General features: G+C 39.7%; 1 protein-coding gene across 1 annotated transcript; it reads right to left on the minus strand.

Annotated features, from left to right (window-relative positions):
- Positions 1 to 758: 758 nt before the first annotated feature.
- Positions 759 to 18,528, minus strand: LOC143295423 (small glutamine-rich tetratricopeptide repeat-containing protein beta-like). Its single transcript, XM_076607113.1, has 12 exons — positions 18,391 to 18,528; positions 16,179 to 16,311; positions 15,700 to 15,815; positions 13,668 to 13,749; positions 12,653 to 12,752; positions 11,145 to 11,249; positions 9,738 to 9,876; positions 8,103 to 8,177; positions 7,696 to 7,733; positions 5,881 to 5,943; positions 4,926 to 5,011; positions 759 to 3,491 (listed from the first exon to the last, which is right to left on the minus strand). Exons 2-12 carry the CDS (start codon positions 16,276 to 16,278, stop codon positions 3,469 to 3,471), a joined length of 927 nt encoding a protein of 308 aa, XP_076463228.1. The 5' UTR covers positions 16,279 to 16,311; positions 18,391 to 18,528; the 3' UTR covers positions 759 to 3,468.
- Positions 18,529 to 22,862: the final 4,334 nt, after the last annotated feature.

Raw genomic sequence — 22,862 nt, forward strand, 5'->3', positions numbered from 1 at the left:
AAGTCCAAAAGAATTAAAAGGAACTTTTTGATTTCTGGCATTTTGGTCACAGAGATTTAAATTTCTTATAATTCATTATTTTATTTAAATTTCAAAGTTGGGTGGAATATTTGGCAGCTGTACTTTAGCCTTTATGATTGAGAACCAGCCTTCATCATCTTGACCGGCCACCACCATTGCAAAGGCCAAAGTTTAAAACTTTTAGAAGCCTGGATCTTCTTCTTCTGCATACACAGGCTATTTCCTGCGAGCACATCCAACGGGGTGGATTTTTGCGTGTATGACCGATTTTTATCCCGCCACATGGGCAGCCATACTCTGTCTTCGGGGAAAGGAAAAGTACAAAAGGCTTTCTTGAAAAATGGTAGTGGAATGGGCTGTGAAGGCAGAAAGACAGTACACAATAGTGAAGGGAGATGAAAAAAAATAGTAAAAAGGCAGAGTCATTGAGAGTGACAGAAAAGGGGAAATTTCAAGCACAGAATTTCAAGAAGGTGGGTATACTATTTCCACAAAAGATCCCCCGGCATCCCAATGGGGGAAGCCTGGATCATTTTTAAAGACTTTAAAAAACTTTAAAGAAGGCATGTTATTGTTTTTACAAATTCTTAAAAACCTGTATGAACATGGTGTGTGTTTAGTAGTAGTCCTGTACTGTCAATCTTTCAATCTGTTGTAATCCCAAAGACTGGAGCAGGCAGGCTAACATCTCCCAACACTTCCATAGCGCTCCAAATCACACAAACTTCAGATACATGTACAAGTATACTTCATTTATTTTCCCGGCATGCTCTCGCTCTCCTTTAACAAACAAGCACAAAGTACAAACCATATGCATGGGTTATGTTTTACATCACATCTCCACTTTCATTGACAATGGTTTATAATTAGGAAAACTGAAATAACTTATGTGTGGAACAAATTCACGCAATGATGATAGCTAAGTCTACTGAGTTAATGCATATGCACCAAGGTGTATTGCCGGCTTTTTGTGTGTGTGTGTGTGTGTGTGCAATGCGTGCCCAACTGAGAGCTGCTACCATGTCACACAGTCTCTTCATTCACTCCTTGCAACCTCTGCCCCAGGTGACGCAGACATTATTTTGATGAAAACTGTGTGTAATCGATTGCATAAAGGCCAAAGACTGAAGATAATGAAAGAAGAAACAAAATGATAATTTTTCAAAACGTAAGAAATGTGAAATTTCTTGTAAAATAAAAATTGCATTTGAATAGACTACTTTTTTTTTTTCTCCTGTGCCCAGAATGAATTTCCAGTAATACCAAACGTAACTTTGCAACAAATATTCACATTTCTGAAATCCACAACCTGTTCAAGCAGAAAGGTAAAATAATAAACGACAAATGGTTACTAACAACTGTTGTCACTCCTCCATCTCATTAAAACATTGCTCATTGTAGTGTCAAGGTCTGTCTAGATTTTATATTATCTGTTGGTTAAAATCATTCAAAACCTATTTTAAAAAGAGAAAAAAAAACAAAAAAACCCACCCACACACCTGAACATAAACATCAGATGCAAGCACATACTCTTAATATGAGAAGGTGCAAAAAAAGAAAAAAAAAGGTGAATTATTTTGGAAAAAACAACAACAAACAAACAAAAAAAAAACCCCAAGAAGCGGACATTTTCTGGACAGTAGGTTATCCGCAACAAAAGGTGCTGTTTTGTGGTTGGTGCATGCTTTTACACCACATGGATGAGGCTGGGGGGATGGGTGGGGAAGGGGAGCAGTGAATCTATTCTAAAAACCTGGATACAAAAAGCACAACATTTTCGATGCAGCTTATACTGTTGCTTTAGTGTCATGGACTTGGATACATACACCCCCGGCACATTGTTTTATCAACAACAAGCAAAACAGATAGTAATGACACAAACTGTTCTCTCTCTCACACACACTACACAGTGACTGACCACAAAACCTGTGTAGGGCTCTCTCAATAACACACTGAGTTTTACACATATGACACACCATATCAGTTAGTGACGGTCCAACAGTTTGGCATAGAAAACACACCAACAAACAACAGAACAAAACCCATGCCATCAATGATCACACATTTTCATCAGGTCTACAGCGACTTTTGTATTAGTACATATGCCTATTAATGTGTAAACGATAGCCTAGCAGTAATGCTGCAACTATTATCTAATCTTGCAAATTACATTGATACTTTCTATTCCCTCCCCCCCTTTCTTCCCTGTCAACAAATATGACGGCCTAACGGTAACGCCACAACTTTTCTAACCCAGCAAATTATATTTCATGCTTTTATTTTCTTCCTAAATCTCGCAAATTTTAATGAAAAGGCAGATCAGATATACATCCTGAAAAAATAAAGTGCATACAATTCCTATTTCTATACATCTCCAGACTGAGAATCTTCCCCCACCGCCAAACTTGTTCATGTCAACTAGTCATGAAAACAGCACACCACACATTATTTTATCTGTTAACTTAACCAGCAGACAGCAGCCTTGCTATTACTGTACTTTATGCAAACAGGGTTCACAAAACGTTAAGAACCACTTGGGAACTTGCACAGGTTTTTTTCTTCAGGAGGCGTGGTGAAATGCTGAATTTTCAGCAAACATTTGTGTATGCATCCAATGTAATGATCACCACTCATAACTATAGGTGCTTTATTGCAATTTTATTAAGCAACTGGATAACTAAATGTTTGGCTGAAACAGGTTATCAAATGCATTTTTCATTCTAGCTGTTCATAGTACACATGTTTATAAACAGCCATTTAAGTATCTAATAAGAGGCCCAAGTAGACCATAGGCAGCCTGCATATTATCATATCTATATATTTTTTAAACATTAAATAACTGCTTTTATGAAGTGATTCTTAACCTTCTGTGAAGTCTGCAGACATCGCTGGCAAACTTTTTCATTGCAAACTCTCATGGCATCCCACCCTCACACTGTTTTCTCTGTCAACTTGATCAGTGGATAGCTTCCTTATTGTCACTTCAAGCTAACTACTATTGTAACTATCTGTAGAAAGATGCCCCCCTCCTCCTTTTGTTCCCCCTCCCCCCCCCCCCGATTTCTTCACAATACTGGATGTGCAGACATCACCCCTGATCTTCCTCCGCACACCTCCAAGCTATTTTCTTCAGGCAGACTTTCACTTGCAGACATCCACTGCTTTTTTCTTTTTTTTTTTTGTTTTTGTTTTTTTGTATAAGCTGCTACTGATAAGAGGCAGCAGTGTCCACTGCTGTGTTTTACATCCAGCAATGAACAAAGCATGAGGTGATTAGGGCTCACATAAGTTGTGGGGGACCAGTCACCACCCCCACTCCCACACGTCTGCACTGGCAAGGGGTGGAGGAATGGGGAGGAGAGGGGAGGAGGTGATGGGGAGGGGCAGGAGTATGACCAGAAAACAATGATGGCAGCTTCCTTGAGATGTGGAATGTGAAGCCGCAAATCACTGCGACCCAGGCTGTTGATCTGCAACGACACACAGCAATTATAAAAGACTTGTTAGGAGAAACAGGTGATCAAGTCCATGTGTATGTACAAGACAGTAGATACATAAATAATGTACTTGTCTCTAAAAGAGAAATTGTCGTCACAGTAAAAAAAACTTATGAATCGCCCGCAAATAAGTTTGACCATGTTTCAATGAGGACACTTACTCATAAATATGTGCTCAACACTGGTTTAAGCTCATATAATCCATGTTAAATAATGCCCAGTGATCTAGATTGAATGATACACATGAAGATAAGCAAATAAAATGTGTACGTGGCACTTTGTTCATTATCTAAAGCCCAGCTGACCAACTGATTGCACAGGACCATACCAGGGACGAAAACATGTCAATATGGATCCTGTGGAACCTCAACAGAAAACAGCTTGAAAGCAAAAAAATTAAGCACAGTTACAGTCATGTCCATGCACACAAACCTAGGGTATGCCACTGGCCTAAACCATTCGATCAGTTTTTCACAAGAGGATTAAGTAAGACAAGAGGATTAAATAAAAACCCAAACAAACAAAAACAGCAAACAACCAACCCATAATACCCTATATCCTAAAAAACCCCCAAAACCAACAACAAAAGGCTTGATACTGAAAACAACCAAATCATATATTCAGTGGTGTCACGCTGAAGTGTCAGTAACTGAGTTTTGTTTATTTAGCAGGAAATTAGTTCATGCGTGAGATGTTAGAAAGAATGGTGTCCACTAAAGAGATAAATATTTAGACTCACAGATTTCCGTAGTCAATATAAGGCCAGAACAATAATTTGTTTAACCTGATTGATGCCAATTCCCAAAACATTACAAAAAATCAAAAGTAAATATTTGAAATGATTTCTATGCAGGCCATTTAACACAACACAGAAATCTTCACTTCACTTTCATCATCCATTCAAGATTCAAATATCTTCTGCGGCCTTTCATGCTCTGCTCTCATGGCAACCTCAGTTTTTCAATCCCTCTACACTTCCATGCTTGGGGTGAATTTATGTCAAAGTCTTTGGCGATAACAGATTCAAGAGAGACTGTCGTTGGAGTGACCTGGTGGTGGTTTCCTCTCTGGGAAGAGGATGGTGGGTGATGATAAATTAGTCTGGTTCTGCCACAAAGTGATTATTGCCATCAGTAGGGGGAGTCCTGCATACATGAAAGCACTACAAAACACCAATGAAGTGACTCCGCAGCGGTGCAGGATCTCCTCTTGCGTATGGCCTCCTGGCGACCTATCACTGATAGTTCACTGTGGACTGCTGGCACTGAGACTGCAGCAGACAAGGCCAGGTGTGGCTGTGTATGGGGAACTCAAAAACATGTGGTGTGCAAGTAATGCCACTGATACAGTGCAGATGATGGGGGCAGTACACAAAAAAACAAAAGCGGCGTTCAAAACATCACTGACCCTGATCAGGTTGACGCAGCTGGGAACGAAGCTGCTGGACCAGTTCTGGATTCTGCTGCTGTATTTGTGTGGCCAGCTGCTGCCCTCTGCACATCAGGGCAATCATCACTCATAAACGACAGCACAACCATATTTACACATAACAACAATAAATGTATTTTATATATGTAATATATATGTCAATAAGTCTTGAACAGAACTGAATCAAAGTGCTTTCACACCCAACATTCACATGCAAGCATAACGTTGAGACGGGATGGAAGATAAAAACTTTACTTATATATTGAGGAAGCTAGAGAAACTGTGGGTGGAAAATGCGAGGGCAGGGAGGAGCGATTCTGGAAAGAGGTAGGCTTTAAAATTTGAAATAGCCGAGTGGAAGGATTTGATGAAAGCTAAAGAGTGAGAAACTTGCATCGCAGTGTAAAAAAAAAAAAACCCAACAAAAAACCTCAAACAAACAAACAAAACAAATAAAGACAACCACCCCTAACCAAAAACTACCAAAGAAAGCCTATCTCATGACAATAACTTACACACCAATGTTCTTCATAAAAAAGATAATGGAGAGAAAAAAGAAAAAAAAGAAGAAATGAAAATAAACAAACATCCATGTTATTGTTTGGTCAACGACGAATGTGTTTACTGTTTACTACTACTTCCAATGTACATTTGTATATCTTCCTTCTCTCTACAAAGTCAAGGGCACTTTACAAGAAAGAAAAAGTTACAAATTAAGGGAGCCACTCATGACCCCCCCCCCCCCCCCCCCCCCCATTCTTTATCTCTCCTCTCCTCTTCCTTCCCCTTCCTCTCATTCCTCATACAGGCAAAGTGAGTTGACAAGCATGAGGTGGTGTTATAGAAGCTGGAAACCGAGAGTGCTTACAGATAGGTTTTGAAAACACTTTTTTTTACTGAAAATCTAAAGGCAGATGTGAATAAATTTACTTACGCCTGTAACAAGCTTGAAAGCCCTCCCTCTCCACCAGACTGGTTACTCATGATGCTGGACAACCTGGAAAAAAACCTTCCCTGAACGTTTTTTTTATCTCTGGACAAGGTTCACTTCAGAAAAAAACGAAACAAAAATAGAAAAAAAAAAAGCAACAACAACCCCACTATGACTACAAAAAAAATATCTATATAGCGCTAAACCTTGAGCAGAACAAATCGATGCGCTTTCATATCTAATTTTGACATAAAAGACAAACCTTATAAATGGATGACAGAAGGCTAAGGATGGAAAAACAGAAAAAAAGAGGTATGGTAGAGCTATTTTGGAAAGCAGTAGGCTTTAACTCACTCTGGATGATAGAAACGTAAGGCGTGGTTCTGGACGACGGAACGCTATAGCGGTTTCGACAGTTAAAATTTTTTCCATGTTTTCCTCATGGGGTAGCATAACAACCACAACTACACAGGGCATTGCAAACGTGTCAAGGGTCGAATGGAAAGTTTCATCATGAGATTCTGTAACAACACACTCTCCAGCGAGCCACTGACTTTGGCACCCAACATGACAAGCTAATCTGCATACGTATTGAAAATGATGTTGCAGGTGATACAAGTGGAAATTTTTGGAGCAAAATAGATCATGACAGCATCTCTTACTGCTGCTTAAGTGATTGAAATGCTTCAAAATGAAGGTTCCGACATCAATGAGGATGATGAAGACTTTGAATAAGTATCTGCAGTGAAGAAAGCTACCAGCAAGAAGGTAATGACAGTGACTCAAGATTCATAGGGCTGTGAAGAGGGAGGGAGGAGGACATACACACAACGAGAGGAGAGGGGTCAGTGGGTCAAATACAGCAAGTTTCATTCAGTTACTTATGTTTTGTATTTTTTGTGATTTTTCAGAAAAGAAAACTTTTTGTCCCGAGCGAGTTAAGGCCACATTTGAAAGAGCTGAGTGCAGAGATTAGATGGAGGCCAAAGAGGAAGATCATTCCAATTGTAGGGTACAAAGAAAGAGTGTTTGAATCTCGGAATGCAGAAATACAGTGGATATGAAGCTGATCAGAGAAAGAGATGAGATGTGGAGGTAAAGACAGTCACATAGACAGGACGGGGCAGATTCATTTGTATGTTTATGTCATAGAGTGCAAATCTTATACTTAATTCTGTATAATTAAGACAGGGAACCAACGGAGAGATAATGATTGCAAGAGAAGAGTGATATGCTCAGATATTATCTTTCTTAAGAGTCTTTTGGCAGACCCAATCCTAAAAAATTACAATGACCACAGGAAAAACTTTTCTGTAACTGACAAGTTCAGACAAAGTCATGATCACCAAATGCATTGGGACAACTGAAAGGATATATAACTGAAAAAAAAATGAAAAAAAAGAAAAAAAAAAAGAAAAAAGAAAAAAAGCCGATAAAAATTCTTAATTAAATGCAGATAACTAATTCTAACCATGCGCAAAAACACACCACTTTAGAAAAATAGATTGCATTCCACACACATATATATACATATGTATATATGAATCAAATCAATACCTTGTGTACATTATTTCATAATGTTTCCAGGGCACTTTTCTCCCTTTCAATTCATTTGCAGGAAATACGAAAGAAACACATGTTGGTGAATTAATGTAGAAGCAGAAGAAAAAAATATCAATGCTTAAAAGATTAACTATAGGAAAAAAAAAAAAACCCTCTAGGAGGGGGACTGAGGTGGAGGGGGTGAGGGGGATGTAGAGAGCAGTCACATTCAATAAAAACCAACAACAACAACAACAAATCAAAATTCACACTCACATTTGCTGCATTTGTGGGTTGGACATCATATTGGTTGCCTGCACACAAAACCAGCACAACGGTGTTCAGACCATGGGCATGCACATCCAAACTTCTTTATGCCAACGAAAAATCAAATCAGATCAAATTATGGTGTTTATCCAAAGGAAAATGTTTGACACGTTCCATACAGTATACCATTTAGCATACTCCAGATAATAATTAACATGTGGAGAAAATGCTAATCATGATAATCATATGCTTTAGTTGATTATCAGACCTTTACTATTTACCACTTACTAGGGAGGGCAAGTAGAAATTTGGGGGGACAAACAAAGTTTTACACTTGTCCCGAAGCCAACAACAAAAAATATCTCAGAGTTTCTAGCCCTGGTATGTATTCCAACACACACAAACCCAACACAGACCATGTTCATAAGCTGGGGATTACTAAGCAAGGCCCCAATGTCCATCCCTCCTGCTGGACCGGCCGCAAACCCTGCCTGCAACAACACAGTCCTCTCCACAATACACCTCTGGTTGAGTGTTAAATTGTTTGTGATGGTTGGGTGGTTTTTTTTTGGTGTGTGTGTGTATGCAAATTACTGTTAAGAGTGACTGGCTGGATGTCTGTGCAGAGTTATGAATGAAAGTAGTCAGTTTAGCGTTTGAATGTACATGATTTTCATGTCAGTTTTTTTTATTTTTTTTAATTTTTTTTTTATACATTATACACCTCAACTGAGCATGTTTTAAAAAGGAAATTTTCTACCTAAAATTACATTTAAGTAACATATTTACTGTTACCCACTAGTGCAGACTCCCGCAGGGGTCTGACATTCCTGTCCTGAGCACACTACTATCTGCCTATGTGGAGAAAACAAAAGTAGCTACGGCTGATAACCTCCTTGAAGTAGGTAACCTCCCCTTCGCCCCCCTGACTAGCGCCCTCTTTTTCCAGCAGCCATCATGACTCCTGTTCCTGTGCTCTTCATACGGCTAAGTTTCTTCGTATTTGTTTTAAAAAGCAGTAAAATAAAAATCTATTACACACACAGTCATACCAGATGTTTTAAAGACTGGCTTTGTTTACAAAGAAGAAAAAACACAATGATTCAAAATATCCTCCAAACATTCTTATCCAGAAATATATATATATATTGTATTGTAACATATTACTCTTTTGTCACAACAGATTTCTATGTGTGAAATTCAGGCTGCTCTCCCTAGGGAGAGTGCGTGACTACACTGACAGTGCCATCCTTTTTTTTCCTGCCTGCAGTTTTATTTGTTTTCCTACTGAAGTGGATTTTCTACGTAATTTTGCAAGGTACAACACTTTTGTTGCCGTTATTTCTTTTATCTGCGCAAAGTGCATGCTGCAAACAGGACTTGGTTTATCATCTCATCTGAATGACTAGAGTCCAGAAATGCACTCAAGGTCTAGTGGAGGGGGGAAAAATACTGTGGGATTCAAACCAGTGTGCTCAGAATTTCTTGCTTCCTAGGCGGACGTGTTACAACTATGCCAACACCCCACAAATACAATTCTACCTTATCATTACTGCTTGGCTTCTTCACATTTAAAAAGAAAAACCATAGCAATTTAAATTTCTTACTCTACTTTCATTTTCTCTGCATAGGCGGGTAGTAGTTTGCACAGGACAGGAATGTCAGACCCCTGCCGGAGTCTGCACTAGTGGGTCACGGTTAAGTATGTGTAATTAAATGTATAATTTTACAGTCTCATAACAGACTGTCTTTGCTCACTGCTAAGAAAAACAAAAACAAACAAAAAACCCCAACAACATTCTGTTCTAGAAATATCTTAAAAAAGCCACTAAAATTATGAGATAAATCACCCTATTTTCACTACAATTACCCTTCATCCCAACAAAACAAACCATGACAGCAACTGTTAAGCAGACCCAAACCTAAACGAACCCCCATAGGAGCATCTACATCATCCCTATCATTGTCAAAATAAAGAAAATCAAATGTTCCCAAATTCTGGAGAAACAAAACTAAAAACAAACATGAAACCAATCTATAATGGCACACACCCCAGCAGCAGCCTCCCGTAGCTTCTGTTCGGCGATTTCCAGGTTGTTCTGGTAACTCTGGTTGTCAGGATCCAACTCCAGCGCCTTGCGGTAACACTCTCGTGCCTGCTCATGGTCGTTCAATGCTGTGTACGCAATGCTGTGAGAAATAAAAATAAAACTATGAAAATGGGCCTCAGGGATGACACTGAAACTTTATTTCTTTCACTCAGTTCCAAGCCTTCCTTTCATCTGATTCCAGACAAGTCTGACAAATCAAATCCAGTTGCTTATAGCCCAGCCGACCACAAATGGGCCATTTCAGGGTTGAGTCTGAAAAATATCATGCCTGTGAGTTTAAAGGTTTATCACAGAGTATTCATATTCATGTCCACATGGCAGATTTTGCTTCTCCTGGCACATGTATATATCAATGTAACTTCCATGTTGAAGTTAATATTTTGTTTCCAAACATGATGAAATGAATGCTATTTATCAATGTTTTCTTCTTTTTTCTGCACTCATGGGCTGTAACTCCCACACTCACTTGTATGTACAAGTGGGCTTACTTGTATGACTGTCTTTACCCTGCCATGTATGCAGCCATTCTCCATTTTCGGGGGTATACTGGATATATTCTTGTTTTCATAGCCCACCAAACGCTGACAAGGATAACAGGATTTTTAACATGCATATTTATCTTCTGCATGGGTATACACATGAAGTGGATTCAGGCACTAGCATGTCTGCACATGTTGACGTGGGAAATCAGAAAAATCCCCATCCTCAACTCACCAGGTGTGCTGAACCCTGGGATCGAACTCAGGAAATTTGGGTGAAAATCCAATGCTCTATACGTTCAGCTACCACACCAATCAATCAATGTATGGATTTGCAAGTGCACACAAATCTAACAGTAAAACAACTGTTTAACGTTTACAATACTGTTAAACATTTACAGCGTCCAGTGCCCTTCCTGGCTGCACACTGTCATCATAACTGGAATGTGTGGAAAGAGCTCAAATATATGTTATTTTTCGGTTAAACCTGGAGTTGAACAAAATTTGTCCAGAAGAATGCCCCTTTTAAAGTTTACGAAAGAAATATACATACATAACCTTCCCCCTGGCTCCCGCCCCCCCCCCCTCCCCCACCTGGTTGAGAAAAGAAAATGAAAAAAAAAAACCCCATCAAAACAACAGAAGATGTAAAAAACCCAAAAAAACCCCAAAAAACAAAAACAAAAAAACCCCACAACCACTCCCAAAACAGGAAACATGCTGCTGTTGGTAGATACACATTTTTTTCATTTATATACTAATATATATTTCATTTCGGACAACACATTTATGATGAATTACATACCACCGGCATCTCACATATACATGCCATAGACCAAGTCATGGAGACACAAAGCACACAGCTCACCCCATTCTGCCATAGGCTTTGCTGTAGCTGGTGTCTATAGCAAGGGCTCTGGTGCAGTCCTCGATGGCCTGCTGGTGCTTGTTCAGCTTGCTGTAGGCTGCCGCTCTGTCAACACCCCACCGTCAACAATATACATCTATTCCAAGTTTTCAATCCTGCGTTTGGTGTGCAAGTCCCATGGTTTCTTAATATTTGCACTCTGAAGATCCTACTCCCCACCCCCCGAACCTCCTACCCAACTGCATGTATGTGCTTGTGTGTGCACCAGCGAGTTTATTGGGAGAGGTGGGGGAGCTGGGAACGAGGTGTGAAAAGTGTGTGAGAGGTGTGTGAGTCATGTGACTGATGTTACAGTGTTTTTAAATGGAAATTTTCTATCTAAAATTATGTTTAAATAACATACTTACCGTGACCCAACTAGTGCAGACTCCGGCAGGGGTCTGACATTCCTGTCCTGTGCAAACTACTATCCGCCTATGAGTTTCTATCTTCACACTTTTTATCATATTCCCGTTATCTTATGCATACTACTAGACAGATTGTTAAATGCATTCAGAGCTGTAGGGTAAGCACTATATAAATACACACTATCATTATCATTATCAATATTATCATTATGGACAAGGGAACCTATGAACGAATACTGCAGATGCCAGAATGATATAATGAGCATTGTTCTATTTTTATATCTATTTTTATATATGTATCTTTTAATCTTCTTCATGTCAATGTAATGTGCATACTGCTCTAAGTTATGAGCTATCAAAATATTCTTCAAGAAGAAGTATAATGTGTGTCTACTCATCTTGAAACATGAACATGCGCACCCACACACTTCCAAGTGGACTTGCACACATGAACACCCACTCTCATTGAAAACTGGACAGATGAAGTGATCCTGAAAATTAACACTTGCACAATTTTCTTTTTGTGGGTGGAGTGATGCTCAATTTTCCGCAAACAGCACTGTGTATACAGCCGATGCAATAAGCACCACACATAACCCAGAGGTGCTTTCTTGCATGCATTCACTTTCATTCTTCACAATGAAAAAAACACAGCTATGGCTTATAAACTACTGAATAATTGTAACTTTTTGGCTGAAACATCTATTTTTCAAACCCATTGTTCCAGCTGTTGATGGTGCATGTGTGAGTGAAACAGCCATTCGCGTTTTCAGTGAGAGGCCAGTGGTATACCATAATCATGCAGCCTGCATAATTACATTTTTTCTCTCTCAGTTTGAAAAAAAAAAAATTATGAAAAGATGCCTGTTTTTGTGAAGTGGTTCTTAACTTTTTGTGAAGTTCGTAGTCTACAGAAGTTAAGATGACATAATTTTAGTATAATTTACAGAAATAATGTGGTTTCAACTAGACCATCAAGTCAGACAGTGGAGCTGACAAAGTAAAGGGTAGTAGTAGATAGATGAGTGGAAGGCAAGAGAGTGAAGTAGAGAATGAAAAGAATCTCCAGTCTGCTGGATGCAGAGTCAAGACAAGCATTACCTGTTACAGTAGTAGACCGCATTTTTCCCATCCCTCTTGATGGCCTGTGTATAGCTCTCAAGTGCGTCAGAAAACTTCTCTGACTTCATGAACTCGTTGCCTGGAAATAATAATACAAATAATAATGATAACAGTGCATACTTATGCTCACACCCCACAGTCAGGAAGCTTGTGATATTTACAACAGAACTTTATACATGCATAAACATACACAGTGAAGTTTGTCACACCATACACAAACAAGAGTGTGCACACACACAGAGTTCTGTACTTAGTTTTGTCAACTTTGATACTTTGCGACTATGGAACTGATACATTAGAAGCAAAGAGACAAGGAAAATGAGGCAAAGAGAGCAAGAAATACTAAACAACAAACAATCATTGTTACTGTTGTGAGACAGTGCCTTGAAAAATTTGTAAGCAAAGGGAGACAATCATACATCAATAAAATCATTAGGAAATTTATGTCTAACATTCACAAGTACATTATTATAATCATTATTGTATTTTGAAAATGGAGAAATAAACTGTTAAACAAACATATGGAGTATGGACTGCAAACAGCAGTTAAAGATTCAATCCTAAGACTATGGGCAGAAAGTAGCACACATGTACGCAACACTGTTTTTCAGCCAACCGAGTTGAAGGTGAAACACAAAGAGCACTTGTAATTAACAGTTAAATACTGTTTACATGAACATTGTTATTTTTCATCTGCTTTCAGCTAGATCAAGCAGATATAATGTAGAAAGTCTAAGATATTGCAGCAGGTGCATATTTCATTTACAGACACAACAAATGCACAAAATGAAGAAATGAAGAGATACTCATCAGACACAGGCATGCATGTTTAACTGCACAATTATTTTGTCAGCATAAAAATGAATCACATATAAATACAAGAAACTCAACCAAAACCAAACCAAATAAGATTGAAGGACCACCCCCGCCTCCCCAACAAACTGTAGCTACACAATATACTGATGTCAGAAAAAAAGGCAACTTAGAAACTTACCTCTATTTTTCAATTTTTCAGCCTCTTCTCTTTCCTCTGGTGTTGGTTCATGTAAGGAGAGACTGGATAGATCTGAATCAGTCTGCAAGCAGAAACATACACAGACCTGTTCAGTGCATCTGACATAAAACACTATCAAACTCACTGAACCTAAATAAGACTGCAGTCTCTGTCCCAGGAGGCTCAGGGACTATTGTATGGGAGCAAGGAGGACCCATAACTTTGCTTGACCATTTCTCACAGCAAATGACACATTGGGGGCACGCTCTGGCTGAATCGGTCAAGCGTTCTCATCCAGCGTTCACCAATGATGAGGATGATATGGATACTTTTATAGTGTCTATTCACAGTCAGAGACGAAACACTAAGTGCTTTACAAACATGGCATCAGTGGCACAACAGGCTGCCTACCTGGGAAGAGTCCACTGAGAGCTGACTTTGGGTGCTCATCATTTGTTTCCCATATCAGTCAGTCTGGTGTCAGTCATGCACACACTCACACAGACATAACTGTTAATGCACATGACCGTTTGTTCATTACCCTGCCGTGTAATCAGAGTTTCATGCTCTGTTTCTGCCTGATGTTAAGTCCTCAGGAAAGGCATTTTTTCTCATTCCACCCAAATGGGAATAGGAACCTGACTTTGCCTGAGGAAGATTAACAGCAGCAGAAGACTGGGTGCTGCCTTCCTATACCAAAACCCTAGTGCAAATATGAATCCACTGCCCCTATGACTGTAAATGAATGTGACCTTTAACCCGTTTTTTTTTTAGTCAGACTTGAACATATATGAGCTGAAATAATCTTTCACAGTTATATTTCTTCAGGCAGACTGCTCACCTGGCAGGAGACACAAGGGATATGCGAACACATAATGAAAGACAATTGCCATATATACTGAAACAACTACAAAAAGAAAAAAATATAGCAGCAAAACAGAAAACCCTACTGCAAGTTTTAATTAAATACAAACATTACAATTCATTTACTTACTCACCTTACTGCTCTTGAAATTTGAATACCCTAGATGAATTATATACAAACATTCAAATTCGTTCATCCGCCCACTCCCTCCTCCAGTCATGAATCTCTGTTAACAGCTGCTTACTTCAATGATTTTACAGGTTTATCCAAGAAACAGCTGAACAGCAGAAATGGTTTAAAAGAGAGAGAGAGAGAGAGAGAGAGAGAGAGAGAAGAAAACCACCAATTAACAGAAGGTATGCACTTCAAGACTGCATCCCTGTTATTCATTTTTCAAGTATTTCATGACAAAAATAGATCAGCTCCATTTCTCCTCTCTGTCACACAAGTGCATAAACAAGCCCCTTTCCACTCGCCCCCATTTATCTGACGTGCATCCATGACAAACAAAAGAAAAGACAAAACACACTCCATATCCCTCCAAGGAGGTGCTGTGGCAGAATTTGTCAGATGTTGGATGACTGAGCCAGTGTTTACCTGTCGTCTGGGTTCTACGCCCCATTTCGCCATGATGATGTGTCCTTGGGAACTAGACACTTTACTCCGATTGTTCTCACTCTGCCTAGGTGTAAATGGGTACCTGACCTGTTGGGAAAGGTTAAATTGGTGGGAGTAGAGAACTGGGCCCCATCTTTCTATGCTGAGCTTAGATGCAGTGGATATGAATTCACTGCCGATGACTGTTAAAGACTAAGGGACCTTAAACTTTGAAATCACTCCCCTTTCCACTTGTCAAAGTAAATGTCTTTCTAAACAATGTTGCTAGACACGACTCTCTTGTTGCTGCAGGATCTTCAACACGGGCTGAGTGCATGCAGTACAAGACTTTGGTCTTGTCCATAAAACACCACACACACTTAAAAAAGGAGAAATAAGAAAACAGCACCAAGACCATCAGTAAAATAAAAGGGGGAAAGAAAAAAATAACAGCAAATCATGGCCCTCACATGACTTAACCAAAGACCCTCACTTTCTGGATGAGTGCTCTATCATACACTACCTCTAGCCCTAGGTGAAAGATGAAAATTTTCCCCACTCTATACTGACCTCAGATATTTGTGAATTAAAAATATCCAGAAGATTTCTTGGTACATGGTAGTGGGCCGCCTGGTTTTGGTCCGAGGTGCTTAAGCCATACACAGTTTCAAGGCACTGAATGGATACTGTAAAACATACAGAGATACAATGTTATATTTCGTCTCAAGGCACTGAATCAGTGAATGAATACTGCAAAACATAGAAAGGTACAATGTTACATTTAATACTATTCTTTTGCAAATGACATACTATGATGCTGCAACAATATCTTATTTAATACAACATATTAATATTTCAATCATAATATAATCATAACCATTAACTTACCTCTGTGGATCTGGCTTCTAATAACTTGCTTCTTTTTTTCTCCCCCCTCCGCTACATCACACATGATCCTTGACTTGTAACACTATCACTAGTATCAGTACATTTTTTGCACACTTTATTCTGTCTGTCTGTACATTAAAAACATCAACACTGTAACAGACCTTCTAGGCTTTCCACCTGTTCGTCATCGAGGCCTCCTGTCTTCTTCTGATCCTCCAAAAATGTGAGAATAGAAAACACCAGTCTCTTCACGTCTGCCATGGTTTCACAATGGATTTGACTGTATAACACTGGCTGCAATCAGACAACATGGGTTATTAATGTAAATATTATTTTTCCACATTCGGTGCATCATTACTTGAGGTGGGACTGATGCTGACTTGGGTTACCGATAACCAACCATACACCCAATCTAGAGCTCTTCATGTCCAAAACTAATTGGCAGCAATGACACTGGTTGGTAACAAGACTGTTGTACTATCTGTAGCATTCACTCTAAATCTAGTAACTTAATAACTAGAACTGGTAGAGGTCTTAACTTTCCATCATAAAAATTTGTTTGGGAAAGCATGGCATCAGATCCCACAGCCTATGCTGCCTGCCCACCAGCAGTAGGACTGCAGAACAATGTAGCACTTACTGTGCTTGTATATTAATATATCAATGTAACTTTTTGTCTGTAATTATTATTCTTTGCAAAATTTTGCGGTGATGTATGAGCAATACTGAAATGGTGCCATTTTTCATTTTAGTATTGTGTCCTGTGTTGTGGTTGTATCCTGTAATAATTTTTGTTCTCCATGCCATAGTATAGGCTTTTCCTATCATGTCCATATAAAATTCTCTGTCACTGCCAATATTTTCACATCTGCTACAATTCAATGTAAACTTCAGTCTCAACAGAAACAGAAATTGACAGAATAAATAATGTAAAGCCGTTATCCAAACTATTGCTTAAGCCTGAAAAAAACAACAACAAAAAAACAACGACAATATATATATAAATTACATCTCATTAAAATAAAAATATTTACTGCATGAAACTTAGTTTATGGTTTAATCAATGTTTCTACAGGTACAATGTAATGAATATTTCATGTTTATCCAGTGTGATGGACAATAAGACATTTTCATTTTGCTCATCAAAAGTTGATGTGTCTGGCAACTGAAGCAACCGTGGCATACTGTTATTGTCAACTGCAGAAACAAACCCTTTTGATCACATGATTAATTTAGGAAAATACATGATTCAGATTGTCTGAAATCTTGTCTGAAATCATATTCACTTTAGAAACCACACTGAGCTGACTGTTGAATATTGGAGTGATATTATTCAAGAAATTAGTTTTCTTGACATGCATCTATAGAAAACATTATATTTCAGTTTTCATATGATGCATCTGATGGGCGCAATAGCTGAGTGGTTAAAGCATTGGACTTTCAATCTGAGGGTCCCATGTTCGAATCTCGGCAACGGTGCCTGGTGGGTAAAGGGTGGAGATTTTTCCAATCTCCCAGGTTAACATATGTGCAGACCTGTTTGTACCTGAACCCCCTTCATGTTGTGTATATGCAAGCAGATGATCAAATATGCATATTAAAGATCCTGTAATCCATGTCAGCATTTGGTGGGTTATGAAAACAAGAACATACCCAGCATACACCCCCCCGAAAACAGAGTATGGCTGCTTAAATGGTGGGGTAAAAACAGTCATACATGTAAAAACCCACTCATGTACATACGAGTAAACGTGGGAGTTGCAGCCCACAAACATTGAAGAAGAAGATATTATGCATTTAATTCAACATCGAAACCTGTATTCATCATTTATCTTTCAAGTTACTATCACAGTTATTGTGTGTGAAATTGAGAACACATGTCTTTCAGTTACTATATAACCCCAACACTGTTAAACTAATCAAGCAAATTTGATATTATCGGGCTGAATAAGCAGTCTACATTCTTTAAATTTTACTGTCGTGCAAATGCAATGGTTATTTTGATTTTCATTTTTTAGTATATTTCAATAAATCTGTCACCCGATATCAGTGGACTGGTATTCCATAGAATCGGATAATACAATATGAAAAGTATGGACACTGTCAAAAAAAAGAATAACGAAGTACACTGTGCACAGAAACTTAACAGTTATGTCCAAAGTCTCCTCATACACATTTGAAAATCATATTTCGCCGGAGGACACTAAACGGGTCAAACCCAAACTGACCAAAGACAGCAAAACATTTACCATCTTCTGTACTGTACTCTTTTGTAGCAAAACATGTTGTATTATAGTACCCATTATCATCCTTTAACAGGATCTTAACTGAATATATGGGTGAAAAAGTATATATACACTTATCAAATCATACCTTGAACTGTGATCCTGTAAATTGCTTTGCGCTGACTCGTTTTTCCGGTCAACTCTTTCAGAATTGGAAAGCGAGAAAGGTGCATATATGTCGTAAATGCAAGTTCCAGCGAATAAGAATTAGTAAAAGAAAAAAGATGAAATATCACAGATAATACTTGCATGTCAATTAATGTGTTTAAATGTGCCGCGATTTCATATCGATAAACAAGAATCAAATACCTATAACGACATTTAAAAACCGAAACAAACGCTGCAGATCTGTTTCTGACAGAACAAAACAAACGCACCAGGAATGTCAAACTTTTTCAATATATAATATAATACAGTACTGACAAATTAAAATTGTCAATCGAGTAATGTCTTCGTGCGTCATCTTCACATTTTAACGTCAAAAAGTGACAAATTAATCCTTCCCATTTGTGTTGATATCTCTAGTTGGCCGCCCAAACTCCGTGATCTTGCACAAGGGGTTAATCCGGTTGGGGTCAGCCCGATACTCCCCCGTGTCGATACTCCCCCGCGTCAATTCTCTCCCGGCTCAATAGTCCCTCTCACAAAGACATAGAAACAGTCAAATACAGATGTATGTATAATATATTTGTGACTGATAATGCTTTCTGCTTGATCAAAGATGTGTTGTGGAATGAATGTGTTATGTGTTCTCTTCATACCACCAGCCGTCCGCCTTCAGAGTTGAGCAGCGACTTGTGTGTTGGGCCCGCTGTTGTGTGGGCTCGCTGCCTTGTCCGGGCCGTGTACGGACTGAAGACTTTTTCATCACGACTCAGTGTGTCTGCGGGGGAACCGCTCTCTCTCTCTCTCTCAGATTCAGATCTCTCTCTCTTTTTCCTCTCTCTCTCCCTCTCTCTCTCTCTCTCTCCATCTCTCATTTTCTGTTTCTCTGTCTCTCCCCGGCCCTCTCCGCTACTCTCTCTTTCTGTGTCTCTCAGTCTCTGTCTCTGTCAGTTTCTCTGTCTCTCTCTCTCTCTCACTCACTCTCCTCTCATTTTCTGTTTTCCTGTCTCTCCCCCTCTCTGCCACACACACACACACACACACACACACACACACACACACACACACACACACACACTCTGTCTCTTCAGACTTTTTCATCACGACTCAGTGTGTCTGCGGGGAAACGCTCTCTCTCTCTCTCTCTCTCTCTGTCTCTGTCTCTGTCTCTCTCTCTCTCTCACTCACTCTCCTTCTCTCATTTTCTGTTTCTCTGTCTCTCCCCCTCTCTGCCCCTCTCTCTCTCTGTCTCTCTGTCAGCTTCTCTGTCTCTCTCTCACTCACTCTCCGTCTTCTGTTTCTCTGTCTCTCCCCCTCTCTGCCACACACACACACACACACTCTCTCTGTGTCTCTATCTCTCTTTCAGTTTCTCTCTGTCTCTCTCCCTGTCTCTCTCTGTCTCTCTCAGATTCAGATCGTTTATTAAATTGTTTGATTCCCAGGTACAACCCATTGTACAATATGGAGCAGAAATTTGGGGTCTCTCTAATGCTGCAGTTTGCTGCGAGAGTGTTCATTTATTTGCACTGAAAAAGTTTCTTGCAGTTACCATGAAAACGCCTAATGATTTAATTTACGGGGAGACAAAAAGATATCCGATATATCTCAATTCCGCAGTAAGATGTATTCGCTATTGGTTGAAAATAACACAAATGGAAGATTCAAGGTTGCCGAAAAAAGCATTTAACATGTTATATGATTTAGATTTGAGGGGCAAGGTAAACTGGGTATCAAAGGTTAGGGTTAGATTATATGAACTGGGATTTGGTTATGTTTGGTTACAACAGGGGGTAGGGGACATAAAGGGATTTATTAGTGCACCCCGAACAAGATTAATTGACTGTAGATGGTAAGATTGGTCAAATCATGTTCAAGATAGCGATAGGTTTGAGTTTTACAGACAGTTCATTTGTGTACACTCTATTCCTACTTATCTGTCAATGAAAATGGATAAGCATTGGAAACATATCACAACCAGGTTCCGATTTGGAATTTCTGACATATTTCTTCATCATTATCGTTATCGAAAGTCCAGTGTCTCTGATCTTAGTTGTCCTTTATGCAGACGTGCTGAAGAAACCGAACTTCACTTTGTGTTGTGTTGCCCTGCTTTGAATGACCTTAGACATGAGTGGATTCCACAAAAATATTATAGACACCCTACTTTATTTCGACTTGCCATGCTTATGTCATCAACTAACGAAACTATTATAAAACAGTTTGCTATTTACTTATATAAGGCTTTTGAGTTTCGCAGTGTATTATGTAGTTAATTATTATTAGTTGTGCATTATCCAATATCATTTGCAGTTTATCATTCACTTCTGTAATTTGTAAGGTTTTGATTTTGAATGTTGATTAACTGTACCCCCTTCATGAGGGGCCATGGCCTTTATTGAATAAACTATCCATATCGGTATCCGTATCTCAGATTCAGATCTCTCTCTCTCTCTCTCTCTCTCTCTCTCTCTTTCTCTCTCACTCTCCGTCTCTCATTTTCTGTTTCTCTGTCTCTCCCCCTCTCTGCCACTCTGTGTGTGTGTGTGTGTGTGTGTGTGTGTGTGTGTGTGTGTGTGTGTGTGTGTGTGTGTGTGTGTGTGTGTGTGTGTGTGTGTGTGTGTGTGTGTGTGTGTCTGTCTGTCTGTCTGTCTGTCTGTCTGTCAGTTTCTCTCTGTCTCTCTCTCTCACTCACTCTCAGTCTCTCATTTTCTGTTTCTCTGTCTCTCCCCCTCTCTGCCACACACACACACACACACACACACACTCTCTCTCTCTCTCTGTCTGTCTCTCTCTCTGTCAGTTTCTCTCTGTCTCTGTCTCTCTCACTCCCCGTCTCTCATTTTCTGTTTCTCTGTCTCTCCTCCTCTCTGTCACACACTCCCTCTCTCTCTGTCTCTCTCTCTCTCTCACTCACTCTGCGTCTCTCATTTTCTGTTTCTCTGTCTCTCCCCCTCTCTGCCACACATACACACACACTCTCTCTGTGTCTCTCTCTGTCAGTTTCTCTCTGTCTCTGTCTCTCTCTCTCTGTCTCTCTCTCACTCACTCTCCGTCTTTCATTTTCCGTTTCTCTGTCTCTCCTCCTCTCTGCCACTCTCTCTGTGTCTCTCTCTCTCTGTCTCTCTCATTTTCTCTCTCTCTCATTCTCTCTCTCTCTCTCTCTTTCTCTCTCATTCTCTCTCTCTCTCTCTCTTTCTCTCTCATTCTCTCTCTTCCCTCTGTCAGCCCCCCCTCTCTCTCTCGCTCTCTGTCAGTTTTTTTTCTCTCTCTCATTCTCTCTTCCCTCTGTCAGTCTCTCTCTGTGTCAGTCTCTCTCTCTGTCAGTCTCTCTCTGTCTGTCTGTCTGTCTGTCTCTGTCAGTTTCTCTCTCACTCTGTCTGTCTCTGTCTCCCTCTTTCTCTCCCTGTGTGTCTGTCTGTCTCTCTCACTCTCTCTGTCAGTTTCGTGTGTGTGTGTGTGTGTGTGTGTGTGTGTGTGTGTGTGTGTGTGTGTGTGTGTGTGTGTGTGTGTGTGTGTGTGTGTGTGTGTGTGAAAATAATCAACAAAAACGAAACGAAAATATAAAAAGAATGCAACGAGGAGAAATCAACACACACAACTCATTAATTTTCTTCTTTATTTCATATTTATTACAAATTATATAACATGAATTATCCGTGCTAAATCTTACAGCAGCGAAACGGTGTGTGTGAGTGTGTGTGTGTGTGTGTGTGTGTGTGTGTGTGTGTGTGTGTGTGTGTGTGTGTGTGTGTGTGTCTGTGTGTGTGTGTGTGTGTGTGTGTGTGTGTGAAAACAATCAATAAATAAAATCGAAAACATGAACAATCCATGCAAATACGCATAACCCCACCCCCCAAAACCATATGCCTTAAATATATCAAACAAATTAATATCTTTTCCCCCTGTTTATATGTTGTAAATCATATCAAGTTACATGATATTGCTTATCAGCACACACACACACACACACACACACACTGGCGTCCGGTCAATACATGGATTCGTGCGCGCAGATACACACACACGTGCGCGCGCGCACACACACACACACACATACACACACACTGCACACACACACACACACACACACATACACACACTGCGCGCACACACACACACACACACACACACACACACACACACACACACACCACCCCTCTCATGACACCCCCTCCACTCTCTCGTTACTTTGATCCCCTTTTCACTCGCCCCCTTTCATCGCACAATCTCCCATTTCAATAAAAACACATCATTGATCAGACAGACAGACAAACAAACAGACAGACAGGCAGGCAGGCAGGCAGATAGAATATGCAGTCTGTGTTTTGAAAGGATCGGCGCCGCATGGTTACCAGGCACATCTCACAGCGGTCAGGCAGTCTGCACACAGACGTTTTGAGTCGAGTCCAATCCGCCCAGCTCTAAGCCCAAAGCTTGGACGGATTAACAACA

Source organism: Babylonia areolata, chromosome 20 (genome assembly GCF_041734735.1).
Source record: "Babylonia areolata isolate BAREFJ2019XMU chromosome 20, ASM4173473v1, whole genome shotgun sequence".
NCBI lineage: Eukaryota > Metazoa > Mollusca > Gastropoda > Neogastropoda > Buccinidae > Babylonia > Babylonia areolata.